The sequence below is a fragment of the Pelophylax lessonae genome (assembly GCF_965119305.1).
Source record: "Pelophylax lessonae genome assembly, chromosome: 2".
Lineage (NCBI taxonomy): Eukaryota > Metazoa > Chordata > Amphibia > Anura > Ranidae > Pelophylax > Pelophylax lessonae.
In genome coordinates, this window is record NC_138769.1 from 582,282,580 (window position 1) to 582,310,385 (window position 27,806).

At 42.0% G+C, this 27,806-nt stretch overlaps 1 protein-coding gene across 2 annotated transcripts in view; it reads right to left on the reverse strand.

The window, feature by feature from the left end:
* CSRNP2 (cysteine and serine rich nuclear protein 2) overlaps positions 1-27,806 on the reverse strand; it is a 71,584-nt gene that overhangs the window by 20,905 nt on the left and 22,873 nt on the right. The window contains exons 1-2 of one of the 2 annotated variants that reach the window (XM_082246602.1): positions 16,133-16,238; positions 1,287-1,461 (exon numbers count right to left, since the gene is read on the reverse strand). In XM_082246602.1, the coding sequence (XP_082102728.1) occupies positions 1,287-1,446 (160 nt within the window). In that variant the 5' untranslated portion in view covers positions 1,447-1,461; positions 16,133-16,238. Of the gene's footprint in view, positions 1-1,286; positions 1,462-16,132; positions 16,239-27,806 lie in introns of those variants that run through there. The other variant, XM_082246601.1, reaches the window with a different exon arrangement.

Genomic DNA, 27,806 nt, shown 5'->3' on the forward strand with positions numbered 1-27,806 from the left:
GCAAAAAATGGCCTGGTCAAGAAGGGGGGCAAATCTTCCAGGGCTGACGTGGTTAATATATAGTTTATTTAAGGGATAGCTACATTCTGAATGTTCAGCCTAAGAACCACATTGTGTCCTCCTAGGTCTATTGCACATGGTTTGCTTCTAGCATTCGTTATGAAGCATTTCTGAATTTTGAGCTGGAACTTTTAAAGCATCACATTCAAATGAATATCACATGTATGTATACTCGAGCGCTGAAGCTCCACTTGTGACTTTTGAAATGCAATGGGCACACATGAGGAAGAGTGCAGCTGACTGACCTCTGTGCTGATCCTACTGACCCTAGTGCAGCATTGGTAAGAGTGTGCACCCCAGAAGATATGATACCAGGGGTCTTCAAACTATGGCCCTCCAGTTGTTCAGGAACTACAATTCCCATCATGCCTAGTCATGTCTGTGAATGTCAGAGTTTTACAATGCCTCATGGGACGTGTATTTCCGCAACAGCTGGAGGGCCGTAGTTTGAGGATCCCTGTGATGAAGAGTACTGGGTGCAGTCTATATCACAGCTAAACCCAAAACATCGTACCCAATGCCAATTTATAAGCAGCTTCAAAAAAAATGTGCTTTAACTAATGCAGAAAACTATATAGCAACTGTCCTGGTGTTTTCAATTATACATGGTATAAGGTTTGATACTGCGGCTAGGGTTTACACAATTTTTCTTTTACCTTCTTAGAAAAAAGGTACAAATATTAGATATGGGACTGATAAAAGTAATTCATTATATTACCTGAGCTCAGTGTTACTTGGAAGATAAATGGTAATACTTTCAGCCGTCAAGTAAGATCACTTTTATTTACAGTCCTGATTTTATAACCTAGAACTGACCCACTATTGCACTTACTACATACAAAGCATAAAAATATTAATGTCAAGTGTTTAATAAAAGTGGGATTTAAATATATACAGATTACAATTAAATCAGAAAATGTTGCAGCTGCATTGGGTACTTTTAAATTTGCATTACCAAGCAATTGTTAAAAATGACTATTTCCCACTTAATAAAAAAGACCTATTTATCAAGGAGGGACTAGTGAAATCACTGGGGTATGCTGCACAAAAGAATGTCACAGGCCCAAATAATTGTATTTTCTGAATAACTGCTTCCATCACAAAAACGGCCACCATTGTTGCACAGGGATGACCAGCAGACTTTAAGATCTCTGAAAATTTGGATGAGATATTTACATGAACATGGTGGTATGCCAGCAGTAGGCTTTATGTTTCAAGGAACTTACGGATAAGTCCAGTGGTGGTGGGAGCGTTAATGCTGTCACAGCTTTCTGCACTGTCACTGTTTGAGATTTCATCATCTGAATCTTTTGGGGTAGAAATAGGAGAGCCAACGTCAACATCTTCAAATTTTCTTTTCAGGCTTCGGCTCGTCACAGCATCCATTTGTTTAAGGGTGGCCTGCAAATCAGGAAGAAAATGAACACATAAACAAACTGTAGCTACGAAGATGTACATTTTGTTAAATAAAAAACTGAACTCCACATAAAATTATAAAATGATAAATACATGAATTGTTAAAGGATTTGTAATTGTGTGCAGCCAATCCTATCATCCAGGCTGCTAGCACAGGTCAAGGACCTCACCTTGTCTGCTGCAACAAAGCAATAGAACTTGGGTCACCAAGTCTCCCTCAACCCATGATTGAGCAATACAAAGGCATCATCTGGTAATCTGTGGATTTTCCCACTTGTAAGCATGTTCACAATTAGCAATGTAAAAACCAAGAGAGCCCCAAACTGCCTCCTAGTACTGCCCCTGCCTTTAATAGTCTGAATGCTGTTGTATATGGGATTGCAAGAGGCTCGTTAAAGGACAGATTCAAGTGGTTGTAAAGGCTGAAGGTTTTTTATCTTAATGCATTCTATGCATTAAGATAAAAAGTGTGCAGCAGCCCCCCAATACCTGAGCCCCATTGCGATCCAGCGATGTTGCATGAGAAACTCTGCTGTCCAGGACTCTCCCTCCCTACTCATTGGCTGAGGCAGCAGTGAAGCACCATTGGCTCTCTCCACAACTTCAGGCAACCACTAAATATACGGATAATATAAATATATAGGAGCCATTTTACCTGCCAAAAGGACTTGTATGTCTAGTTGTCCATTTATGAGATTTAAAGTGCTTGTAAACCCTTACATATACCCAGTGAAGTGACTAGCCTCAGGTCATACACAGAGATAAAATAAATCCTCCCACATAAATTGTACCTGTTAATCTGCAGTCTCCTCTTCTCCACACCTGTTCAAAGTACTGAATTTATTAAGCTTCCCAGAGAGTTCAGTAAACAAAAAAAGGAGCAGAGAGCTACACTCTGCAGAGCTCAGTGAGGAGAGCTCTGAGAGCTGATTGGAGAGAAGGCATACACCCCCCACCCCACACACAGCTCACAGGAACAGAGCTGAGGCGGTCAATCAGCTGGAGCTCCTTCCCCTGTCACCATTGTTCTCTTGAGGTCAGGAAAACTTGTGAGAAGCGATTCGTGCTAATGGCAGAGGAATGAAGCAACAGATAGGAATGACTCCTAGTGCTCCTAATTAAGACAAATACACACTATAGAGGGATATGCTTTGTTCATATTTCCTGTCTGAAGTTTACAACCACTTTAAATCTACCGTTTAAAAAAATTAAAGGAACACTTTTTAATCAGGGTATAGCAGAAAGTCAATTAAACTCCTGGGATATTGATCTGGTCAGTTAAGTAGCAGAGGGGGGTTGTTAATCAGTTTCAGCTGCTTTGGTGTTAATGAAATTAACAGGTGCACTAGATGGGCAACAATGAGACAACCTCCAAAACAGGAATGGTTTTACAGGTGGAGGCCACTGACTTTTTTTTTTTAACCTACTCATTTTTTCCTCACTGTTTTTCACTAGTTTTGCATTTGGTTAGGGTCAGTGTCACTACAGGTAACATGAGGCGATACCTGGACCCTATAGAGGTTGCACAGGCAGTCCAACTCCTCCAGGATGGCACATCAATATGTGCCATTTCCAGAAGGTTTGCTGCATCTCCCAGCACAGTCTCAAGAACATGGAGGAGATTCCAGGAGAAAGGCAGCACTGGTGTGAATGTCTCTGACCAAACAATCAGAAACAGACTTTATGAGGGTGACCTGAGGGTCCGACGTCCTCTAGTGGGCCCTGGGCTTACTGCCTGGCACCGTGAAGCTCGATTGGCATTTGCCATTGAACACCAGATTTGGCAGGTCCGTTACTGATACCCTGTGCTTTTCACAGATGAGAGCAGGTTTACCCTGAGCACATGTGACAGACGTGAAAGGGTATGAAGAAGCTGTGGAGAATGTTATGCTGCCTGTAACATCTTTCAGCGTGACCAGTTTGGTGGTGGGTCAGTGATGGTCTAGGGAGACATATCTATGGAGAGACGCACAGACCTCTACAGGCTAGACAATGGCACCCTGGCTGTCATTAGGTATCGGGATGAAATCCTTGAACCCATTGTAGGATCCTACGCTGGTGCAGTGGATCCTGGGTTCCTCCCGGTGCAAGACAATTCCCGGCCTCAAGTGGCGAAAGTATGCAGCCAGTTCCTGGAGGATGAAGGAATTGATACCATTGAGTTGCCTCCCACGCTCACCTGACCTAAATCCAATAGAACACCTATGGGACATTATGTTTTGGTTCATCCAACACCACCAGGTGGCACCTCAGTCTGTTCAGGAGCTCAGTGATGCCCTGGTCCGGATCAGTGAGGAAATACCCCAGAACACCATCCGTCGTCACATTAGGAGCATGCCTTTACGTTCTCAGGCATGCATGCATACAAGCACGTGGGGGCCATACAAACTACTGGGTACCATTTTGAGTTTCTGAAATGAAATTTCAGCAAAAATAACTAGCATGCTGCATCTTTTTTTCACGTTGATTTCCGGGGTGTCTGTGAATTCAGCCCTCTGTTGATTGATCATTTTCATTTCCATAAAATGATGTGGCATCCTTTCGTTCCAAACATTACCCAGTCCATATCAGTATAGGTACAGCATGATATTTTTCCCCATTGAGATTGAACGTGTTCCTTCCATTTTTTTGAGCAGTGCAGTTCTGCCACACAGCACAGCACTGTCTGGCAAGGCAGGAGACCAAACTTTTCTCTACTGCAGTTAAACAATACAACTTGGTCTTGCCCCAAACCTACTGTATCACTGAGACAGATTGATAAGACTCGTAGGTCACTCTGTTTTTCCCTTCTGTCAGCAAACTCCTACTTAGCATGAATTCTGACTTTTTGTACTACTACTCCCTCCGTTTGAGCTCTGCAGTACAGGGGCTTGCAACAGATACCAGGTAAAATTCTCATACTTACATTGCTGCCATTTAAAAAAAAAAATACATTTACCAACTAATGAAAACATGGCCTGCCACAATTTGTGTATTTCATATCTGCTTTGAGTTCTGCTTTAAATAGTATTGGTAAAGCCACCAGTGGGTCAGTAATAAAATGGTTAGCCATCATTTTTTTTTCCACTTAAATTATTATTTTTTTTTTTTTATTTTGAACAAGGAATTTATTCAAGTGTATAAAAATTTGTGAAGACATAAACCAAATATCATCTCGCCAACTGCTTAGAATGTGTGAACCTGAAAGTATAAATATTTTCTACAATAACAAAGAGGTTCTCTTTAAATTTTCTACTGAAAATGAAATCAAATAGCTGGAATACGCCTGGGTGCCAAGACCACCACACAGTACAGCTTTCAACAATGAGGGGCTTAATCTAAAAGCTTCTCTAGCAAGATTTGTAATGTTCCGATTTCCGCTTCCTCTCTCCTGGCTGACTAGGTCTTTATTTTTTTGCTCCTCAGCAGGTTGAATGCATCTCGCCTCCCCCACCCTTGTCATTTGGATTGGTTGTCATGGTAACTTCCTGGTTTTTTTGTAGAAGCAGAAAGATATCAGGCAAACAGCATGGGATTGCAGAACTGAATCAGAAAGCTAGACAGGCCATGGAAAACGTGAAAATGTAGTAAATCGTTCATGTAAGAATCAAGTAAATCTAGTAAAAAGGTCATATTTCGACAAATAAAGGACAGGCAGGAAAGCTAGCATTTCTTCATATGTATTTCTCTTGTAAATCTGTGCAGTCAAAAAAAGTTCTGACCTCATAATGGGTAAAAAATTAAATATTATCTAGATCTGCACTTCATAAACATTATTCAGATGAGCTCCATTATTACAACCTACAGTGTCTGGGCATCGCCTATACTACACAAATATATTGAAGCAATCAGCAATGCCACAATAATAATGTTTTACCCAACTTGATACATATGCAGTGTAAACATAAAACAATATAAACGTTATTTTAATAAAAATATAGACATTTAACAAAAAAATTGAAATGCAATTGATGCGTAGTTAAGACAGGTCTAATTTATATAGAGATTGTTGGCCTTGTATCCCCTTCTGCAGGGGATCCAGTTTGTGGAGGTTTCCGCTAGGCCACTGATGTGCGTGGTGGCCCTGGGTGACAGACTCGCCTCTACTCTGATTTCTTTTAACCTCAGTACCCTGTATAAACCAATAGGTATGAAGCAAATATAGGAACCTTTGCATGGTTGATTGTCATAGTTTTTTGTATTTGAACTTTTTATACACTGCACATACTAAGAATTGTAAAAGATTGCTTGACAGCATTATATTTGATTTTCATTGTATCTTTGTTCATCCAATAGTAGAATTCTTCACACGTTTCCCTGAAGAAGCCGAAACGGCGAAACTGGTTGGAAACAAAAGTGCAGTGAATATCACTTCAACATATTGAGAACTGGTTAATACATGGTTGTACAGAATGTTTTTATACATTTTTTTGATGAATAAATGTCTTAATTTTTATTAAAATGGTTTGTGTTATTACATTTCTAGGCACCGTAAAAATCCTGTATCCCATACCCTTTCAAACTACAGACTACCTGGGATGTTGGTGCTAGTTATATTAACTTGATTTGGTCCTGTCCACAAAACTCACACTAAAAACAATATAAGTATTGTGCGAATTAGAAAATTCCTTTCCTGTGTTGCTTGCTGTAATAGTAGTTAAGGTGTTTTCACCTCACCCCCAAAATTAAATACCGATACAATATAGTGAAGTGCAACACTTATGTGAAGAATTAACCTCGAGTGCATGCAAAACTAAATTCAAATCAATAAATAAAAAAGTTCAAAAATACAAAGAAAACAGTCCAGCACCCAGTGCTTTGCGCTTCCACAATTAGCCTCACCGGATCTTCATGTAACAAGTGCTTATCCACCACCAAATGCAATGCCTGGTCACCTCCCACAAAATATTCAGATGCCAATCATCATTATCTAACTGATGTCAGCCTTTCGTGGAGTAGACCTGCTCACTCCCTTCTTCCACTTAGACTAAGGTCCGTCTCCTCTTGTTGCATCCACCATATATTACAAGGAGCAAACGGGCAACACCATAGTGCTCTCCGCATAACGTAGATTTATTATCCCCCCCACTATTAAAAATACTTACTGGAATCTTTATCGCAATCCCGAGCACGTCGGTGGCGTGACGTCACAGGCTCGGCTCCTCCATCCTTAGGAGGAGACAGACCTGAGTTTCAGAGTGGAAGGGAGTGAGGTCTACTACTCCAGGAAAGGCTGACCTCAATTGGATAACGATGATGGGCATTTGATTATTCTGTGGGAGGTGACCAGGCATTGCATTTGGTGGTGGATAAGCACTTGTTGCATGAAGATTTGGAGAGGATCATTTTGAAAGCACAAAGCACTGGGTGCTGGACTGTTTTTCCTTGTATTTTTTTATTCATGGATTTAAATTCAGTTTTGCATGCACTTGAGGTTAGTTCTTCATATAAGTGTTGCGCTTCACTATATTGTATCGGTATTTAATTTTGGGGATGAGGTGAAAACACCTTAACTAGTATTACAGCAAGTAACACAGGAAAGGAATTTTTTCACTCACACGATACTTATATTGATGATGGGCATTTGATTATGAGTAGGAGAGGCTAATTCTGGAAACACGGAGCACTGGGTGCTGAAATGTCTACTTTGTATTTTTGAATTTTTTTATTTATTTGAATTCAGTTTTGCATGGACTTGATAATTCTTCACATAAGTGTTGTGCTTCACTATACTGTATCAGTATATACTACACAAATGCTAATATTTTCCTACCATAGTTACCACTCATTTATACTGCTTAAGAGTTCTGGATGTCACCTAAAAGGCATCCAAATATGTGTACTTTTTTCCCCCCCTTATTAATGGTTCCACAAAAACATTCCCCTTATTCCTCTCCCAGCACTTTGGCCTCCAAGTCATTGACTAATAAGAGCTCTAGCTCTAGTGATTGCTACTATCACCCGACACTAGACTTTTCATTTGTACAAGGCTGTCCTACATAATAATCCAGAGCTCTGTTATTTACCACCAATGCTAATCGTCCCATACATTGGCCTACATTTCTTTGGATGCACATTGCCTTGCAAACATTAAATTGGGAAACCAAAAGCAACTGCAATAAACCCTCACAAATAAGCACAACAAAACAGTTCAGAATTTGACAAGAAGTCCTAAAATACCAATTCTTTTATGAACGCCACCCATGTTTCAATAATTTTCACAGCTAGGCTAATTTTTCCTCTACATTTTTAAGTCTTCTTTAATCGACTTCTAAAGTGCATGCAACCGAGATACATGAGTCCTATAACTGAATTGTACACTGAATTGTGTATTTTTTAATCACACGGTACATAAGGCCGTGATAATGTGCCAAGCAACAACAACCCAAAAGCTGATCAGTTGCTATGAATTATATAAAGGAATAATGTCCCACATCAACATTGACTATTTTTAATCCTTCTACTGCTAGAATTAGTGAACAGATAGGAAAGTAAATAATAATTGCTTGTTTTAAATTTTTATTTTTGCATTTTTTCAGTTTCTTATTTTCCTGTCTAGGCAAATTATGTCATACATGCCAGGAGACTTCAGTAGGGGGTGAGGGTTTTTATCAAAGCACACACTCCTGCCTGCATGCCCAAGCTAAAGGCAGATGGTCTCGCTGCCCTTATTTAAGATGGCCACGCCCAGAAATTATTATTATACAGGATTTTAGGATTTATATAATGCTAACAGTTTACTCAGCACTTTACACTATAAATGGGGACAGTAGAATTACAGTACAGAAGGAATAGGAGGGCCCTGCTCATGGAGCTTACAATCTAAAAGGGAGGAGGAGGTGGTAAAAAAAAGGTAACAGCTGCAGGGCATGATCTGGATGGAGGTGAAGTACAGTTCTTAGGTGGAGGTGGGGTAAGCTTCCCTGAATAAATTAGTTTTCAAGGCTCGCCTGAAGGCAGACAGGGTAGGAGCTGACCGGACATGCTGGGGCAGGGAGTTCCACAGGATGGGAGAGGCTATGGAGAAGTCCTGGAGGTGAGTGTGGGAGGAAAGAACAAAGGAGCTAGAGAGCAAGAGGTCCTGGAAGGAGCAGAGAGGATGATTTGGACGATATCTGCAGATGAGGTTGGTGATGTATGTAGCTATGTTGTGACTAGTATTTTTAGTTTTATATGATGTGGTTGGGGAAGTTAGTGAAGAGATTGGCAGTGAGGGTCAGTGGTCGTGGATTGGTTAGTAAGGTGTATTAGTCTTGCAGCATTCATAATAGACTGAAGGATGGATCGCATGTGTAAAGGTATGTCAAATAAAACATGGAGATATGGATGGGTGAGTTTGCTTTGAATATTAAAAATGAATTAAATAGCATGTTTGGTTTGTAGTGCTCAGATACAGTGTAGTTAAGAGAAATTCTTAAAATGTTTAAAAAAAACAAAAAAACAGATGTATACACTTTGTGATAACCTTGCAATACTGCATATTTCCAGTTCACATCATAAAGATGTTGGGTTTTAAAATAACCTTCAGATATTCATTACACTATTGATATAATTAGAAGCAATTAGCTGTAGGTTTTACTAGGACCACAAACTGGTCTTCCCTATTTGGCCAACAGATCCAGCCTATGGAGTTCGATTTGGCTGACACATCCAATCTACAGAGCTCCAGGGTTCTGTGACTGCAGGATATTCCTAAACCTGTAACCGAAGCTCTTCATCAATAATATACTTCTTTATTTTGAAATTACTAGGACTTGCTGCACCATCTCCCTACCTTAGTGATTGAGTCTAATGCCTCGTTTCCACTGAGCAGTACGGTACGGTTCGGTACACCTTGATCAGGCTTGAGTTTCCACTGCCAACAGAACCTAAGCTCAACAGTACCTCAACAGTATTTTCTCCACCCTGTTTGTATGGTACTAATGTGCTTGGTACCCCAACGAAAGGGTACCAAAAAATTGGTACGGTAGGGTTCGGAATTACCATTTACAACTTCTGACAATGGAAATAGCAAAAATTGCGTACCGAACCGTGCCACTCAGTGGAAACAAGGCATAAAGGCGGATCAATAACTGGGAATTCTCTCCAAAAAAAGGACTTCTCCACAGGGTCTTTAAAAACTACAGACTTGCAGCAATCTTAATCCAATGCACTTGTTACTTTGTATTCTTCACTTTCCATCATAGAGGGATGAAGGCTCGGCGCTGTATATAGAGAGATTTTTGCAAACACAGAAAAATCCCTAGATAAGTATCTTTTCCCGCCTGCGACACTTGTATTCCAACTGTTCCAGATCAGAATCACTTGATGTTTTTTTTTTAAACACCAAGAACACCCCCAACTCAAATCCACCAATTGCAACAACACTGTTTATGAGAAATGTTTTTACACGCTCCAAAATTAGTGAATGGAAGGAGTGCTCAGAGACATTAGCAAAGTCAAGCAATGATCCAACCAGCTAATGTTTGCAGACATCAGGCACAGTATAGAAGACCTTAAAATGCCTACATAATAACAAAATAAAATTCATATTAGGACAACCCAAGAACTTGTCCAACTTGTCCGAATACATAACTGATCAAACCCTTTTTTTTTTCATTTGTATTTTGTGTGGAAGCTATGCCAAGTTTGTTTAGCCAGAGGTAACAGGGTGCTAAAGCCTACAGGTTTTAGGAATCTGTCTGAACAGAAGGTCTTTCAGATGACCTTTGGTCTATGGGAGGGGAAGACATAGGACTATGCTCAGGTGACAGATAATGGACACAGCTAGGTTACACCTGGAATCCATTAAGCAGCCCACACATGGATTAGGCCTTTGAGCAATAAAAACCTGAACACAGAATGCTATCAGCTCTGAAAATCTGTGCCTCACGCAAAGCAACACTGAATGCTGGAGACCAAACACGAATCTAGTGGTCTTATTTGTAATTCCTATGGAATGACACGACCATGTTTTCCTCCTTATGAACAGTGATTGAGTACTCAACTATGTTATTACAAGTGCACTAAAGCCCAGTTCTTATCTACTACATATGATAAATGCATGCTAGGGCATTTTAAGGGTCCACTGAAATAAATGTAATGACATGTAAAACATATAATGTGATGTGATCTCTCTTAGCGAAGCACATGCAAGAAAAGTATGCAAAAAAAAACACATAAGCGCAACCATACACATGCCTGGATGTAAACATTTTTTTAGGACCACCGTATATTATGGAAAATACAGAGGTCAGTTTTTTAACTATACCCTACCAGTTTTAAAGGCAGATTTACATTTTTTATATTACAAATATTTTTTTTTTTATAAAGAATGAACTAGTGGAGGGGTCCTTTAGATTCTCTACTGCTTACAACATAGCCATATTAGAGGCTCCTCATACACCACTTATTGGCCAAGAAATAATTGAGGTCAATCAATGCCCAGTGTGTAAATACTCCTTTCCCTAGTTATAAGAGCAATCTCTAGATAGGAAATAGTGCTGGTAGAAACTGAATCCTCAGCAAGCATTTTCACAGAAAGTTTAGAAACTTCAATAAAGCTGTGCTATATAATCAGTTAAAGAAGAATTCCAGGGTACCAGCAGGCACAAATTGTATCCATTAGGACAAACAACTCAACATGTATATTTCAGTTATAGGTAGGGTCTACTAGTTCCAGTGCCCTGCAGCCATCAAATTTATCTTACAGGATTTCCAGCTTACCGATTCTTAGATTTGATGGCTGAATTTGTTTTTTAGGCTTGCTTTCCTTTACTTTCATCTGGTGATCCAGCCACTAAGCCTGCTTTTCAACAGAACAAATTGTCCTGCAAATGTACCAGCTAAGTGTTTTAAGACCAAAACCTGATCTGATTTACCCCCTGATGCTGGGGGGGGGGTACATTTGTCTAGATAAAACACTTTAAAGAGACATGACCGATATTTAAGCAACTTTAATAAAATTATAAACACAAATTAGCAGTCTTTGTGGTGATCAGATTTACAGGAGGTCGAGCAGTGTGGTAATGAAAAAACAAAAAAAAAAAAAAAAAAAAAAACAACCGGTGAGAATAAAAAAAAAAAAAAAAAGGGAGAAAAAAAAAAAAAAAAAAAGACAAGGAAAAGTGACCGCACACCTATCTGAAATGTTTCCACATTTTACCTAAAGCAGAAAGATATGACCAGAGTTCCAAGATTTATATGTAAACCAGTGCATATACTATTCCAGTAAAATAATTTACTAAAATGACAGAACCACCTTAAAAATAGAAGACGGTATGGAGAGGTATCCATCACATTTACCTGACACTAAAAAGCTTTGCAGAATTTACATTAATATTTGCATTCGCTTTTAACGTGTGCTTTCAATTCCGGTTTCACGGTAGCACTCACCAAGTTATTTTCCTAGCATCTAATGCAAGGATAAAAAAAAAAATGTCCATCCACCTTAATCCTACTCAATTATGGCCAGTCATCCCACTGTCCCACCCCCTATGTCCTCTCCTCTCCTTTTCCAACAAAAACAATTTTCCCCTTCTTATTGATATGAATATGTCCATGAATGGTACTTTTGACCAATTCCAACAACTTAAACATTTGTCAGAAAATGTTGCTTTATTCAAAAGGGGATTTCCATTGGAGCGTGTGTTGATCATGTGCAAAGTACATTAACCCACAGCAACCAATCAAGAATCATCTTTAAAGCATATCTATGGTCAAATGTGAAATTATTAATTCATTCTCACATCACATTTCAATTATTTCTAGACTACTCCCATTATTCTAAATTATCTTGAATTTTGTAAACTTACTTTGTGAAGATCCCCACACATTTATAGCCTTGAATTCTCTGACAAATTCACTATGGCCAGTAACTAGGCACTGCTGTGTCACACATTTGACAGAGCCTGCCTTCTGAACAACAGAGGCTGAGTCAGTACAAGAATCACTGCTTGCAGGCAGCAAGGTACCATGGGATATGTAGGCTTTAGAAAATGAATGTAAACAGAAGAGGAGAGACTGCAAAGCATGCAGGGAATCCAGGAAGTTGTGGAAAGATGGCCACAGCCAGCAGATAGGCATAACACGAAAGGAGATTTTTTTTCAAGTAGGCTTATATTGGATTGTCAAAAACAAATATTGTTTGTATTGGTATTGCAATGCTGATGTTATTAGAGAAAGTGAAAGCTATGACTTTGGTAAATAAAAAAAAAAAAAAAGGAAGAAATGCCAAAAGGGAGTTTTTGGGCAGATTAGTCTTCGCACAGTCACCAGGACAAATAAAAGCATGGCTACCCGATGGGTTACTACACAAAAAAAAAAAAAAGTTTTGATTCTAGATATACTTTGAGCATACTGCCACTGGTTCGAACACCTGTCCTTGTTTATTCCGTTATACCACAGATACACAGCAAAGGAAACACCTGTTCACAGGCCACCAACAGCTTTGGTTGTATTGAACTATTCACAGCCAGAAGTTTTAGCAAATTTTTCAAGATCACTGAAAGCTGGGCATAATATAGAGTAAAGATTTTGAAAAGGTACAAACAAACATGTTTAAAATCCATCTCCATTTCTCCTTTCCCTTCCCAATTCCTGCCCCCTTTTCTTTTTAAAAATCTTCATACATTATTCATGGTGTGCTCTGCCCAACTGCATGTTGCTATTTTCAGAATGATCCCATGGGTCAAGAGTGGCTTCATGAATACATAATACTAGGGGGGCACATTCTTGATGCCCTGGGTTCACAAAAAGTTAGTGGACTGATGCTGGGTGCCATTAAACACTGAAAAGAACCCGTGCTCCATCAAAGAACATTGAGGCTAATGAGGACAGTGCTGGCAAAGTACAAGGCATGAACTTCCTTAAAAAAAGTAGATGCAAGGCAACTGTAATGTTATCAACCACTGCTGCGCATGCTTATCTGAATTTGACTCTGGTAATTAAAGAAACTACCATCAAAAAATAATGGTTAGGACTTAATTGTATTCCCCAGATTGTATTGGAAGTTGGGTTTTAAGGTGAAGATATCATTGTAAATGATTCCACGTACTCTGTAAAATGCTATGTCAGTCATCAAGATCAGGCTGCAATTTTGGAGACAATTTCTACTTGGTAAAGCAAATTAATCTTTTTTTTTTTTTTTCCAAATCTTTTTATTTTCAATATATCAAAGTACTAAGGGTATTCATACAAAAGACCCAGTCGGGGTCTTAGTGGAAAAGACCTAGTACCAGGAACAATGGCACAATAACAGAAAGGCATACAACCATGGAGAGAAATATGCGAATGTCTATTCGCTGGGCCCATTGTAGCAGTGCAAGATGCAAAAAAGCGACCACCACATACAGCATATGTATAATCCTCTGCACACGTAAAAATTTAAATAGAGCAGAGCAGACTAGGGGACAAGGCAAAAGCAAACAGGCAGAAAAAAAAAATGGGGGGGGGGGGGGGGGGGGAAGAGTAGGAACGGTAAACACCTGTTCCTCTCACCACCGAGTCTTACGGGGTGCACACGCCTTGGGAAAGGTAACGGGATATTAAAAATATACTTTTTTCTTTTTATATATAGAACAAACATGTTCTACTTACCTGCTCTATGCAGTGGTCTTGCACAGAGCGGCCATAATCCTCCTTTTTGCGGGTCCCCTGCCGATGCTCCTGGTTCCCCCTCTTCTCCTACTGCCCCCATAGCAAGCCGCTCGTGTGTGCTCGCTCCCGAGCCCTATTCTGTGTGACCATAAGACACACATAAAAGGGCTCAGCCCACCCCCGCGCCCTCCTCACTGGCTGTTCTCTCAGTCAATGAGAAGGCAGAGGCCCGGGAGAGTGGCTGCTCTTGTGCATATCGCTGTATTGTGATCGGGCTAAGGTAAGTATTAGGAGGGGCTGCGGGGGAAGCTGCATACTGAAGGTTTGTTACTGTATGTATAGAATGCATGAAGGTAAAAAAACCTTCAGTCTTTAGAACCACTTTAGACAATACTTTAGAGAGATTGTGTGGTGCAGGTGTGTCTGGTCATCTCACAGTCATTTAGATTCTGTGAGGTTATGAGTGAAAGATGACACTATGTTTAATATTGAAAAATTTAGGGTAATGCACTTAGGTGTTAAAAAAATAAACGCAAGTGTTTAACTAGGGGGAGAACTACTGGGGGAATACAGAATGGAGAAAGATCTGGGGGTCCTAGTAGAAGACAGACTGAGCAATAGCATGCAACGCCAAGCTGCAGGAAGTAGACTATTAACATGCATTAAAAAGGGAATTTACGCCAGAGATAAAATTATATTCCTGCCACTTTATAAAGGCCACATCTCCCGTATTCCGTCCAGTTCTGGTCACCAATCCTCAGGAAGGATGTGCTGGAGCTAGAAAATCCAGAGGAGGACAACTAAACTAATATCGGGACTGGAGGACCTTAATTATGAGGAACAACTACAAGCACAATGTATTCTCCCTGGAGAAGACACGCTTGAGAGGAGCGATGATAGCACTATACAAATATCTCAATGGTGATCCCAGTGTAGATAGAAAACTATTTGGTCTCAGCAAGTGCAAGAAGGCATAGGGCCACTCAATGAGATTGGAGGAGAACCTTAAGCTGCATAGGAGGTTTTTAACTTTCAGTGCAATAAGGATGTGGAACTATCTTCCACAATTGGTGGTGTCAGTAGAAAGTATTGATAGTTTTTAAAGACTTGGATGTGCTTCTTAGTGAACACAATATATGAGGATATGGGAAATGATTATCGATACACACGTTGAACTGGATAGACTAGTGACTTTATTCAGCCTTACAAACTAAGAAACACCTCCTTATGGTGAAGGCGACACATCCTCTCACACAGGCTTTGGAGGCAGGAGAACTCACATGGGTGGGGAGTGCTCAAGAAGATAAAGAGCCCTGCTACCCAGGGCAGGAAATTAGCTTGGCTTATAAATGAAACCATGACTGTGATCCATTACACTGTGGTATGGCTAGAGAAGAGGCGTTTGGAATCAAGACCTAAACGTAAGGTACATGATGCACAATGCACCATTTAAATTTCATTTTTCCCTACAATTGGGCTTTAAAGTAAAAATGTAATGAGAGAATATGAGGGTTGCTATTGCTGAACCTAAGAGACCGCCAGCTGATTGGCAATGTCTGGCTTCAGTACCCATCACTGAGCAAGACAAAGCATAAAGCAAGCTGAGGACTGAAGTTGACAGATGAGCATTAAACTTGCAAGAGGATATGAATATTTACGCAAGATAAAACATCACCCTTTATTACAATCCATAAAAACATATCTGACCTAAAGGTCTTTATCAGATCAGCATGACAGCCTGAAAACTAGCAATTTAAGAAGCAGAAATAGGGGAGCCTCAATTCTTTAGTATAGGTTTTCCTAAATTCATTATTTATGTTTCATTTACAGAAAACCTAGAATGGTGAGCAATTACAGCTGGCCATCACAGTATATGGTCAACAATCACCACTGTCTATATCATTATAAGCTTTATGTGGCAACAAGTTTGTGCAGCTCTTTAAAAAAAAGGGGAACATTACAGTTACAATACAATTTAAGACAAGAGAATGAGGAGAGCCCTGCTCATGAGAGCTTACAATATAAATATCTTGTGGAAGATTGGAAATATACAATACAGTAGCCTATAGATCATATATTTAGAAGTGTATTGAAACTGTACCTTGCTGGCTGATCACTGTACAGAGGGACACGCCACATCTCCGAGGGGAAACGCAGAGCAGTGTTGCTCGGATCAAGCATGCATCTCCTTGTGATGTTAGGCAGGCAGGGAGAGCAGATGGGGGAGAATTAGCAAAATTATGTAACAGTGAGTGACTGCATCCAATAACAGCAGCATAGGCTGGCGTTACCAGCAACAGATAAGCCTGAAGGAGGGGGCTCATAGTGGGGGGGGGGGGGGAAATCACATCACCACCTCCTTACTACACCTTCACATACTGCAGAAATAATATGTTGATAAAGATGAAAGGTCCTTAATGCCTGGGTCTACGGAAATGAATTTAATAAAAGGCTCCTTGGCAACAAATCATTAGACTGCACGCAGACCGCATTACAGTGTATTGACAGAGAGATATCAGAAAACATGTGCCGAGAAGTAGGTGACCACTGGTGACCTCCTTTTAAACATGCAAAGTGCCTGGCTGTCCCTGGCTTCAATACCATGAGTAACAGATCCAGAACAAGTTGGCAGCCAGCAAGCACAGTCTGCAAACCTAAAATGGCGTTAAATCTAAAACCAAAAATCTAATTTTAACGATTCTTACTCTGAATGGTCTAAAGCAGGGGTGTCAAACTCAAATTAATCGTGGGCCGAATCAGCTATGTGTTTGCCCTAAAAAAGGGCCGGTTTTATTTGGGATGCCCTAAGCTTGCAGTTCCAGGGGTGCCCTATGTACAGAGTTCAGGGATGCTGAGCTGTCACTCAACACTCTATAGCAGGGGTGTCAAACTTCATTTAATCACGGGAGGCATCAGCAGTGTGGTTGCCCTCAAAGGGCTGGTTGTATCTGGGGTGCGCTACATACAGAGTGCAGGGTTCAGAAGTGTGTGACATACAGAGTTCAGAATTATGCTACATACAGAGTGTAGGGTTCAGGGTTGGGCTACGTACATAGTGCAGGTTTCAGGAGTGCTCTACGTACAGAAGGCAGGGTTCAAGAGTGCATGTAAAAAGGGAAGAGTGCAGGGTTAAGGAATGCGCTACGTACAGGGTGTACTGTGTATAGGGTGCATGGTTTAGAGGTACACTATGCATAGTTTACAACCTTAGCCCAAAGCCCCGCTATGTTTCAGCTGCAAAACTGGGTGCTAGGGCCCCACGACATGACCTATGTGGTCTATACTGAGGTTATCAGTGGTGTACTCAAAAGGTTCAGTGTTGGGACCCTTACTTTTTAATATAAATATAAGAATAATATTATGTAATAATATATATTAATAATTATATTAATAATACAAAATATAATTATATTATATAAAAAAAAACAATTATAATTTAAATGATAAAGGATCTGGCATTAAAAGTACCATTTCAGTCTGCAGATGACACCAAGCTATGCAGTAGAATAACTTCCTTACAGGATGTCTCCAACTTACAAGCCAACCTCAATGCACTGTTTCATTGGGGAACTATGTGGCAAATGAGGTTTAATGTGGAAGGAAGGAAGATCATTTTGCCCCTGTACAAATCATTAGTAAGACCTCATCTGGAATATGCAGTTAAGTTTTGGGCACCAGTTCTTAAAAAGGATATCGGGGAACTGGAGATATTGCAGAGAAGGGCGAACTGATAAGAGGCATGGAGGAGCTCAGCTATGAGGAAAGATTAAAGGAACTGAATTTATTCCCTCCCGAGAAGAGGAGATTAGGGGGGATATGAAAAACATGTATAAATACATAAGGGGTCCATATAGTGAACTTGGTGTTGAGTTATTCACTTTAAGGTCATCACAGAGGACAAGGGGGCACTCTTAACGTCTAGAGGAAAAGAGATTTTGCCTCCAAATACGGAAAGACTTCTTTACAGTAAGAGATGTGAAAATGTGGAAAAGACTCCCTCCAGAGGTGGTTCTGGCCAGCGCAATAGATTGCTTTAAAAAAAAAAAAAAAAACCTGGATTCTTTCCTAGGCGTACATAATATAACTGGGTACTAATAGTTATAGGTAAAGTTGATCCAGGGAATATCCGATTGCCTCTCGGGGGATCAGTAAGGATATTTTTCCCATGCTCTAGCAAATTGGATCATGCTTTGCAGGGTTTTTTGCCTTCCTCTGGGTCAACTGTGGGTATAGGATTGTGTATATGGGATTGTATGGTTGCGTTTTTTCTTTTTCTTTTATTTTTTTTTTATTGGTTGAGCTAGATGGACTTGTGTCTTTTTTCAACCTGACTAACTATGTAACTAAGTAATATATTGCAGCTTAGCCATCATTATATGTGGTGGCAGCATTTTCCTCTATGTGTTCACTTGGTGATCTGGCCAGTAATACATCTCCTGTATTCGAGTGCCTACACTCTGGATGAAGGAGCAACAGAAACACATTTGGACAGCAACATAGCTGACAGCCAGGGCCCATAGGATTACTATGCATGGGCCCAAAGAAATTTAAAGATAACTCTCTGCCCCTTGGCCCCCTGCTAAGCTTATGGGGCCAAGTAAAGGAGAGCCTTCTCTACCCCCCTATCAGTAGCCCTGCATACAGGTGTACCTCTACTATACTGTGCTCAAGTGTACCTTTCCATACCTCTACTATACTGTACTCAGGTGTACATTTCCATACCTCTACTATACTGTACTCAGGTGTACATTTCCATACCTCTACTATATACTGTGCTCAGGTGTACATTTCCATACCTCTACTATATACTGTGCTCAGGTGTACATTTCTACACCTCTACTATACTGTGCTCAGGTGTACATTTCTACACCTCTACTATACTGTGCTCAGGTGTACATTTCTATACCTCTACTATACTGTGCTCAGGTGTACATTTCCATACCTCTACTATACTGTGCTCAGGTGTTCATTTCCATACCTCTACTATACTGTACTCAGGTGTACATTTCCATTACTCTACTATACTGTGCTCAGGTGTACATTTCTACACCTCTACTATACTGTGCTCAGGTGTACATTTCCATACCTCTACTATACTGTGCTCAGGTGTACATTTCCATACCTCTACTATACTGTGCCCAGGTGTACATTTCCATACCTCTGCTATACTGTGCCCAGATGTACATTTCCATACCTCTACTATACTGTGCTCAGGTGTACATTTCCATACCTCTACTATACTGTGCCCAGGTGTACATTTCCATACCTCTACTATACTGTGCTCAGGTGTACATTTCCATACCTCTACTATACTTTGCTCAGGTGTACATTTCCATACCTCTACTATACTGTACTCAGGTGTACATTTCCATTACTCTACTATACTGTGCTCAGGTGTACATTTCTACACCTCTACTATACTGTGCTCAGGTGTACATTTCCATACCTCTACTATACTGTGCTCAGGTGTACATTTCCATACCTCTACTATACTGTGCCCAGGTGTACATTTCCATACCTCTGCTATACTGTGCCCAGATGTACATTTCCATACCTCTACTATACTGTGCTCAGGTGTACATTTCCATACCTCTACTATACTGTGCCCAGGTGTACATTTCCATACCTCTACTATACTGTGCTCAGGTGTACATTTCCATACCTCTACTATACTTTGCTCAGGTGTACATTTCCATACCACTACTATACTGTGCTCAGGTGTACATTTCCATACCTCTACTATACTGTGCTCAGGTGTACATTTCCATACTTCTTCTATACTGTGCTCAGGTGTACATTTCTATACCTTTACTATAGTGTGCGCCGGGTGTACATTTCTATATCTCTACCATACTGTGTTACAGGTGTACATTCCTAAACTTCTACTATACGGTATTCAGGTGTACATTCTTATACTTCTACTATACTGTGCTCAGATGTACATTCCTATCATTCTACTATACTGTGCTCAGGTGTACATTTATATACCTGTACTATACGGTTACAAGGGTACATTTAGATTATCTTGATACACTGCAATAAAGTAATCTATATGAATGGAAGAGCCAAGGGTTGGCACATCTAGAGAACAGATCTTCCTGTTCTTTGCATTTCACTGGCATAGTCTGCGGCAATGCCTATAACTTTTGTTGCATTGTTAGTCTGTAGAAGGACTCTGCAATAGAAGTTGGTGTGAACTATGTATGTTGGGCATTGTGGGGACTGAAAGCTGTACAACGTTTGACCAGTAACCTCTACATATCTTACACTTTAATCCAAAAAGTAAGTTTCTCTTTGTTTTTGACAGTTGCCTTAAAGTGGTAGTAAACTCCACCTTTGTCACTTTTGCCTACAGGTAAGCTTCTAATAAAACTTACCTGTAAGTAAAATTATTATCTCCTAAATGTGCACTGTTTAGGCAATATTCACGTTTTGCAGCCGACAATGTCACCGGTGCATGCATACTTTGCTCTGAATGTACGGCTTACTCCTGTGCATAAGCGGGAGTGACGTCATCGTGGCTTGGCCGTTCAAATGGCCAGGGCCCTCAAACCTGAACAGATCAGGTGAAGGTAGAAGCCCTGACAGCGGTGACAGTGCGCTGCTGGAGGGTCATTTTATAGCAAGTCTTTCATAATGTGCTAGTATGAGAAGCATTCTAGCATATTAGGACATTAACATGCAGGGGACCTGTATAGCTCCACTCGCTTTTTAGCCATTAGGTGGAGCTTTATGCTCCTTTTCTTGACTTTTCAATTGATCTGTGCCTCAAATAAAGCAGCTCTATCATATTCTCTATAGCTAACCTGCAGTGCTCCAAGAATTCATTTTCAGGCATTAAGGACCCTTTCACTCTTATGCGACCCATCCTGCAACTTGGGACTGCAAAGTCGCATGACAAGTCGTACCCCATGATTTCCAGTGAGTACCATTCATATCTGTGCAACTTCAAGTCACAGTGACTTCACAGTAGTCCCTGCACTACTTTGGTTTGACTTTGACTTGATTACACAGGCATTGCATCAAGGTCACGTCAAAGATGCGTGACTTTCAGGTCGCACAAGTGTAATAGGGGCCTAAACATTTATCCCTAATAAAAATTATTATATTATTTAAACATACCATCAAACCCCAGCTATCTGATGCCATAACCCTGGGAATTTAACGTCAAAAGTACCAACGTAAATACACGGGCGGTTCGGAAGTGGTTAAACTGCATCCAAATATGGGGTTTGATGGTATGTTTAAATAATATAATAATTTTTGTACATGGCGGGCGATCCTCTTTCACATAAAAGAAAGTGGTCCCAGAAGCAGATTTACTTTCATGGCCGGCTGCACCCCCCGGTCGCTTCCTGGTCATTTTCCCAGCTTACCGGAGCCGTCAGTGGGGAAAAAGATCTGGTCCTTTCAGGTCCTGGGCAGGAAGTCGAGTGAGGGCAAGATGGCCCCCACTTGGATGTATGGCCATGGAGAAGCAGAGCGACATCATACATCGCTTCCTTCCAACGGCCTTAAACTGCCCATTTTTTTTTTTGCTTTTAAGTGTAGATGTGAGATATAAATTATGTTTGACCCCAGATCTCACATTAAAAAGGAGCTGCCTTCCTTTTTTCTATTACAAGGGATAATAGGAATAAAAGTGATCAAAAAAATTATATTTTTAAGGGACAGTGTAAACATATATAATAAAAGGTAACATAATAAAAAAATAATAATTTAAAGCGCCCCATCCCTCCGAGCTTGCGCGCATAAGCAAACACATACGCAAATCGCGCCCACATACGTAAACAGTGTTCAAACCACACATGTGAGGTATCGCCACGATCGTTAGAGCGAGAGCAATCATTCTAGTCCTAGACCCCCTCTGTCACTTTGAACTTGCAGCAACCTGTAGAAATTTTTAAAATGTCACTTATGGAGATTTTGAAGTACCAATGTTTGTCACCATTCCACGAGCATGCGCAATGTTGAAGCATGACATGTTCGATATCAATTTACTCGGCGTAACATTCTCTTTCATTATCGAAAAAATTGGGCTAACTTTACTGTGTTCCTATTTTTTCATTTAAAAAAAGTATTTTTTCCAAAAAAATTGCGTTTGTAAGACCGCTGCGCAAATACAGTGTGACAAAATATTGCAAGGATCCTTTTATTCTCTAGGGTGTCTGCTAAAAAAAAAAGAATAATATTGTTCGTGGGTTCTAAGTAATTTTCTAGCAAAGAATACGGATTTTAACTGGTAAACAAGTGTCAGAATTAGGCCTCGTCCTTAAATGGTTAAATGTTTTAGGTGAAAAAAAAAAAATAAGTTTTTTTTTTTTTTTTTTGGGGAAAATATAAATAAGTACAATTTCAAGTTTAATAGAAAATGACAACTGATAATTGCTGATAATTACTGTAAAATTTTATGAAAACATAACCAACACTATCTAAAGGCATGACCACATATGGATGGCATGGATAGAAGCAAGTGAAATAACCACTCTGCATAGTGCTGGCCTGTGATGGAATAGATTGTTTCCTGCCTGCCAAATCCCTTTAATTACCCATCTCCTCTTCTATTCTAAACAAGTTCATCTAACTCTGATCAGGATTCTCATTGTGATGGGGGAATAATCTGCCAAGGGGATGACTCTGGAGCAGTGCAAATGCATTTACTAGGCCATCTCACTGGCAGCCTGTGCCAACTATGACATCAGCAGGCACTGACTAAGGATAACAAATCATTGTCTATTCACTGTTCTTATTGACATTCTGTTTATGGATGCACTGATATACTATTCCAGTTAATAGTGTAGTTTCTTTTTATTCTTCTTTGGTGAAAATGTTTCACATGTATTTTTCAAAACCGTTCCCACCTACAATAAAAACTTTGCAGATCAAAGGCATCAACTATATAAATAAAAGTGGACCAAACTATAAATGACTTTTCATGTTAAGCACATGCATGCATATTAAGTCATTTTAACAGTTTAGAATAGATATTCATTTTCCCTTTCTTCTCAAAAAGATGCCACTGTTCTGTGCAGTTGCCTTCAAATTCTGGGAATTAATGTCATCGTAAAACAAGTGGTGCTGCTTCTGGGTAGATTAAAAAGGACCACTTTTGTATCTACACAGTTGGGTTAAAAACATGGGCTTTTTGGCTTACCATAAAATCCATTTCTCTGATGTTCACTGACAGACACAGCTCCGGATCTTCATAACCATTGGGTTATACTGCCCCCTACAGGAGTAGACCACTAGGCAGACAAATAATCTGGCTACGCCTATTGGCAGTCCCAGGGGGTATACTCCCTCTCACTGCTATAGGTACTCAGTTTTGTTACAAGCAGTGTCAGGGTAATTATTACTCCACAAAGGGTGGATGCTGTGTCTCTCAATGAACATCAGAGAAATGGATTTTATGATAAGTCAAAAATCCCATTTCTCTTTCGTTTATTGGTGGACACAGCTCCTGATATTCATAACCATTGGGATGTCCCAAAGCAGTGTTAATGAGGGGTGGGAACATAAGGGGTGGGAACAGCAAAAAAATTCCCCAGGCTAAACCGTAGCCAACCAGGCAACAGGAGCTCAAACAAAACAACCAGGTCCTCTAAACAGCAGCCTGTAAAACCTTGCGGCCAAAAGAAGCAGATGCCAACACATCCACTTTATAGAACTTTGTGCAAGTGTGCACCGACGACCAGGAAGCCGCCTTGCAAATCTGCGTCACTGATGCCTGATGACAGAAGGCCCAGGAGGCACTGAGCGCCCAAGTAGAGTGCACCTTAACAAGGAAAGGAGGACCCTGAACCTTGATGGAAAAGGCTTAAATCACCATCTGTCTAAAAATGGTCACAGAGGAAGCGGACAACCCTTTCCGAGGCCCACCTGTGAGCACAAATAGTGAGTCTGACTTCCTAAAAGACTCTGTAGCTACCAGGTACACCGTAATTGCCCGGACCAAATCCAAGGCACGCAATAAAAATTTCCTTTGGATGCTTCAGCCTGGGACACAGGGAAGGCAACACAATGTCTTCGTTCAAATGAAAAATCAGAGACAACCTTTGGGAGGAACGATGCACAGGGGTGAAGAACCACCTTATCTCTGAATTACCAAATAAGGTGAATGACAGGAAATCGCCACCAATTCAGACACCCTGTATGCAGAGGTGATAGCCACCATAAATGCCACCTTCTGAGACCGCATAAGCAAGGGAATCTCCCGAAGATTCTCAAAAGGAGGCTTCTGGAGGACCGAAAGCACCAAACTGAGGTCCCAAGGTAGCAACGGAGACCGCACTGGAGGAACCAAAAGTCGGACACCCTGAAGAAAGATACGCGCCAGGGAGTATGTGGCCAAGGGTCATTGGAAGAAGACTGCAAAGGCCGAAACCTGGCCCTTGATGATGCTCAAGGCAAATTTCTGTTCAACGCCCCGTTGAAGGAAGGTCAAAATCCGAGCCACCGAGAAGGAGCGAGGTTGAACCCCAAGAGACTCACTAGGCAATGTACGTCTTCCACATACGGTGGAAGATCTTCCGAAAAGTAGTTTTCCAAGCTTTCAACAGCATTGGAATCACTAACTCAGATAAACCTCTATCCATCAGCACCTGGCATTCAACAGCCAAGCTGTCAAAGCCATCAACAGTAAAGCAGGATGGAAGACTGGCCCTTGGGACAGCAGATCCTCCCAGAGAGGAAGCTTCTAAGGAACGTTGGCGACCAGCCGCACTAGATTGATGTTCCAAGGCTGACGAGGCCAGTCCGGAGCCACTAAAATGACTGGACTCCTTTCTGCCTCGATCCTGCATAGAAGTCTTGGCAGAAGCTTGAGAGGAGGGAAGGCATAAATCAGACGATACTGACCCCACGGGGCTACCAGCGCATCTGTGGCCTCTGCCAGAGGATCCCGTGACCCAGCCACAAACCTCTGAACGTTTCTGTTGAGCCGAGACACTCGGGGATGCCCAACCGGAGATACAACTGATGAAACACCTCTGGATGAAGAGACCACTCCACCTTGGTCCAAAGCCTGAGGAAATCCACTTGCCAGTTTTCCACCCCGGGAAGGTATACGGCGGAGGGTGGCTGCAACAAACCACTCTGTCCACTTTTGAATACAGACTACCTCCAGAGCCACCAGGACACTTTTTTTGCCCCCTTGGTGATTGACATAAACCCCGACTGGCATTGTCCGATTGAATGCGCCCTGGACATCCCTGAAGACGATCCGTCCAATGGTCCAGGCACAGTCTGACCGCTTGGAGTTCCAAGACATTGATCGGTAGTCTAGACTCTTCCAGTGTCCAGATCCCCCGAGTAGAATTCTTGCCAAGGGCACCTCCCCAGCCAGACATCCGTGGTGACCACTGGCCAATACACAGGAGAATGAAGGCACCATTATCAGGGATTCCTTTGTTCCCCGTCTCAGCCGGATCAGATTGTCCAGAGACTGCAGAGTCTTGTCCCATTTGGCCAGAATCTCCCTTTGCAGGGACCTCGTATGGAACTGTGCAAACGGAACCGCCTGGAAGGTAGACACCATCAGGCCCAGCACCCGCATGCAAGTTCGGGGGGATGACTATCTGCTGGACAGCAAATGAATGGCAGCCTGAAATTTCTGGAGTTTGTTCAGAGGAAGGAGCACTCTTGCTAAGGCCGAGTCCAGAATCAGGCCCAGACAGTCCAGCTTTGTTTATGGAACCAGAGCAGACTTCTGAAAATTCAGAATCCAGCCGAACTCCCGCAGAGTTCGTATTTTGATCTCCAGGTTATCAAAGAGTAATGCCACAAATTGATAATACTCCTCTCCCAAGGCAAAGCGGAGGAAGCGCTGGTGACCGCCACATATTGGAATGTGAAGGTAAGCATCCCGGATGTCGATAGAGGCAAGAAAATCCCCCTGATGCAGGGATGCCACCACCACTGCGAATGGACTCCATCCTGAACTTCTTCATCCGCACAAAGCAGTTCAGCGCCTTGAGGTCCAGGATTGGACGCACCTTGCCTTCTTTCCTGGGAACTGTGAACAGGTTTGAGTAAAAACCCTGAAAACGTTCCTAAGTTGGAACCGGGACAATCACCCCTTGAAGTAACAGTTCTTGTACAGCCCCAAACAGACCCTTTAAGCAGTCCAGCGACAGGCGCAAATTGGAAGTAAAGAACCATGCCGGGTGACAAGAGTGAAACTCGATCTTGTAGCCGGACTGAATAACTTTGTGCACCCACTTGCCTTGTACCAGGGAAGTCCACGGGTCCAGACACCAGCGAAGATGTCCCCCCCACCCCCAATATGGGTGAGGGCGCACCTTCATGCTGAAGGAGCCTTGTCAATGGGTCTGGAGAAGCCTGCTCTCGGCTTGCCAGACCAGGTTCGTTTGGGTCCTCCAGAAAAGGCCCTGAAAGGCTTTGAGCCCTTGTCAGTCGACCCTGAGGGACAAAAAAAAAAAAAAAAAACGTTTCTTATGAGCCGAGAAGGAAGGCCCACGTCTACGACAAGTTTCCTTGCCCCTAGTATCCTGCGGAAGAAAAGTACTCTTTCCCCCTGTGAGACCTTTAATGATGTCATCCAGGCTAGCCCAAAACAGGTGATCCCCTTGAAAAGGGAGATCAGTCAAGGCCTTTTTTAGAAGTCTGATCCGCAGACAAACATTTAAGCCAAAAGACACGCCGAAGGACCACTGCCGAAACAGAGAGCCGGGCCACTAGGGGAGCCGCATCCAAAGAGGCATCACAGATAAAATGCAGCCCCTGGACCAGCTGGCCTGCCAGCTCAGCAAAGGTAGGGGGGAGGTAGTCTCCCTCCAGGCCATGGCCTTAAAGCTTAGCCCACTCAGTCAGAGTTTGCGACACCAGGGCAATGGTGAATACCAGCCTCAGTGCCGAACCAGCCAGAGTGTACATATTGTGGGCCACAGCGTCCACCTTCCTGTCAACCGGATGCTTAAAGGCTGGGGACTCTTCAACCGGAATCATGGTTGCCTTGTTCAATCTGGAAACCGGAGGGTCCACCACCGGTGGAACAGTCCACCTCTTAATAAGGGACTCCTCACAGGGGTAATGCCTAGTAAATAGCTTAGGGACCCCAAGGGGACGTATTGGTCGCCCCCACTCTTTAGCGATAATTCTGTCAAAATAAGCGGGGAAAGGGAACACCTTTGACGCTCTGGATGGTTTGTGAGTTCCAAAGAAAACCTGCGCCTCCGTCGCAGCTACGTCCTCCATCTTTATGGTCTCACGCACAGATACAATCAGTGCTTTCACCAGCTCCTTTTCATGTGCGGTTGCAGATGTGGATAAATCATCCTCACTATCTGAGGATTCCGGGCGCGTAGTCGCAGATCCAGCAGGATGACCCACGTCCGCTGTGGCCAAATCAGGTTCAGGATCTGATGAGACAGATGAGGCAGGGGGTGGTTTTAGCTAGCCCATCAACCACCTCCACCCGGGACACAAAGAACTCCAGGACTACACAAACATGGCCACCGTGCATAGAAACACACAGGCTACAGCAAAATGGCAGCCCCCTGCAGCACCACGAGGCTCCCAGAAGGGATCCCTAGGCCTCAGGACAGACCCAGGCAGGACAGGGGGGGGGGCCCTGGCAGGAGCCCCCACCAGGTACAACCCCCCTGCACAGCCGATCATCTGGTTGCCGGCGGCACATCCCCCCTGGCCCCCATCACCAGTTAGCACCCTGCCCCCACCCTTGGAGGTGGACCAGACCACCCACACAGCCCCAGAATGAGTAGAGGGGCGGGGGTAGGGGGACAGATGAAAAGGGA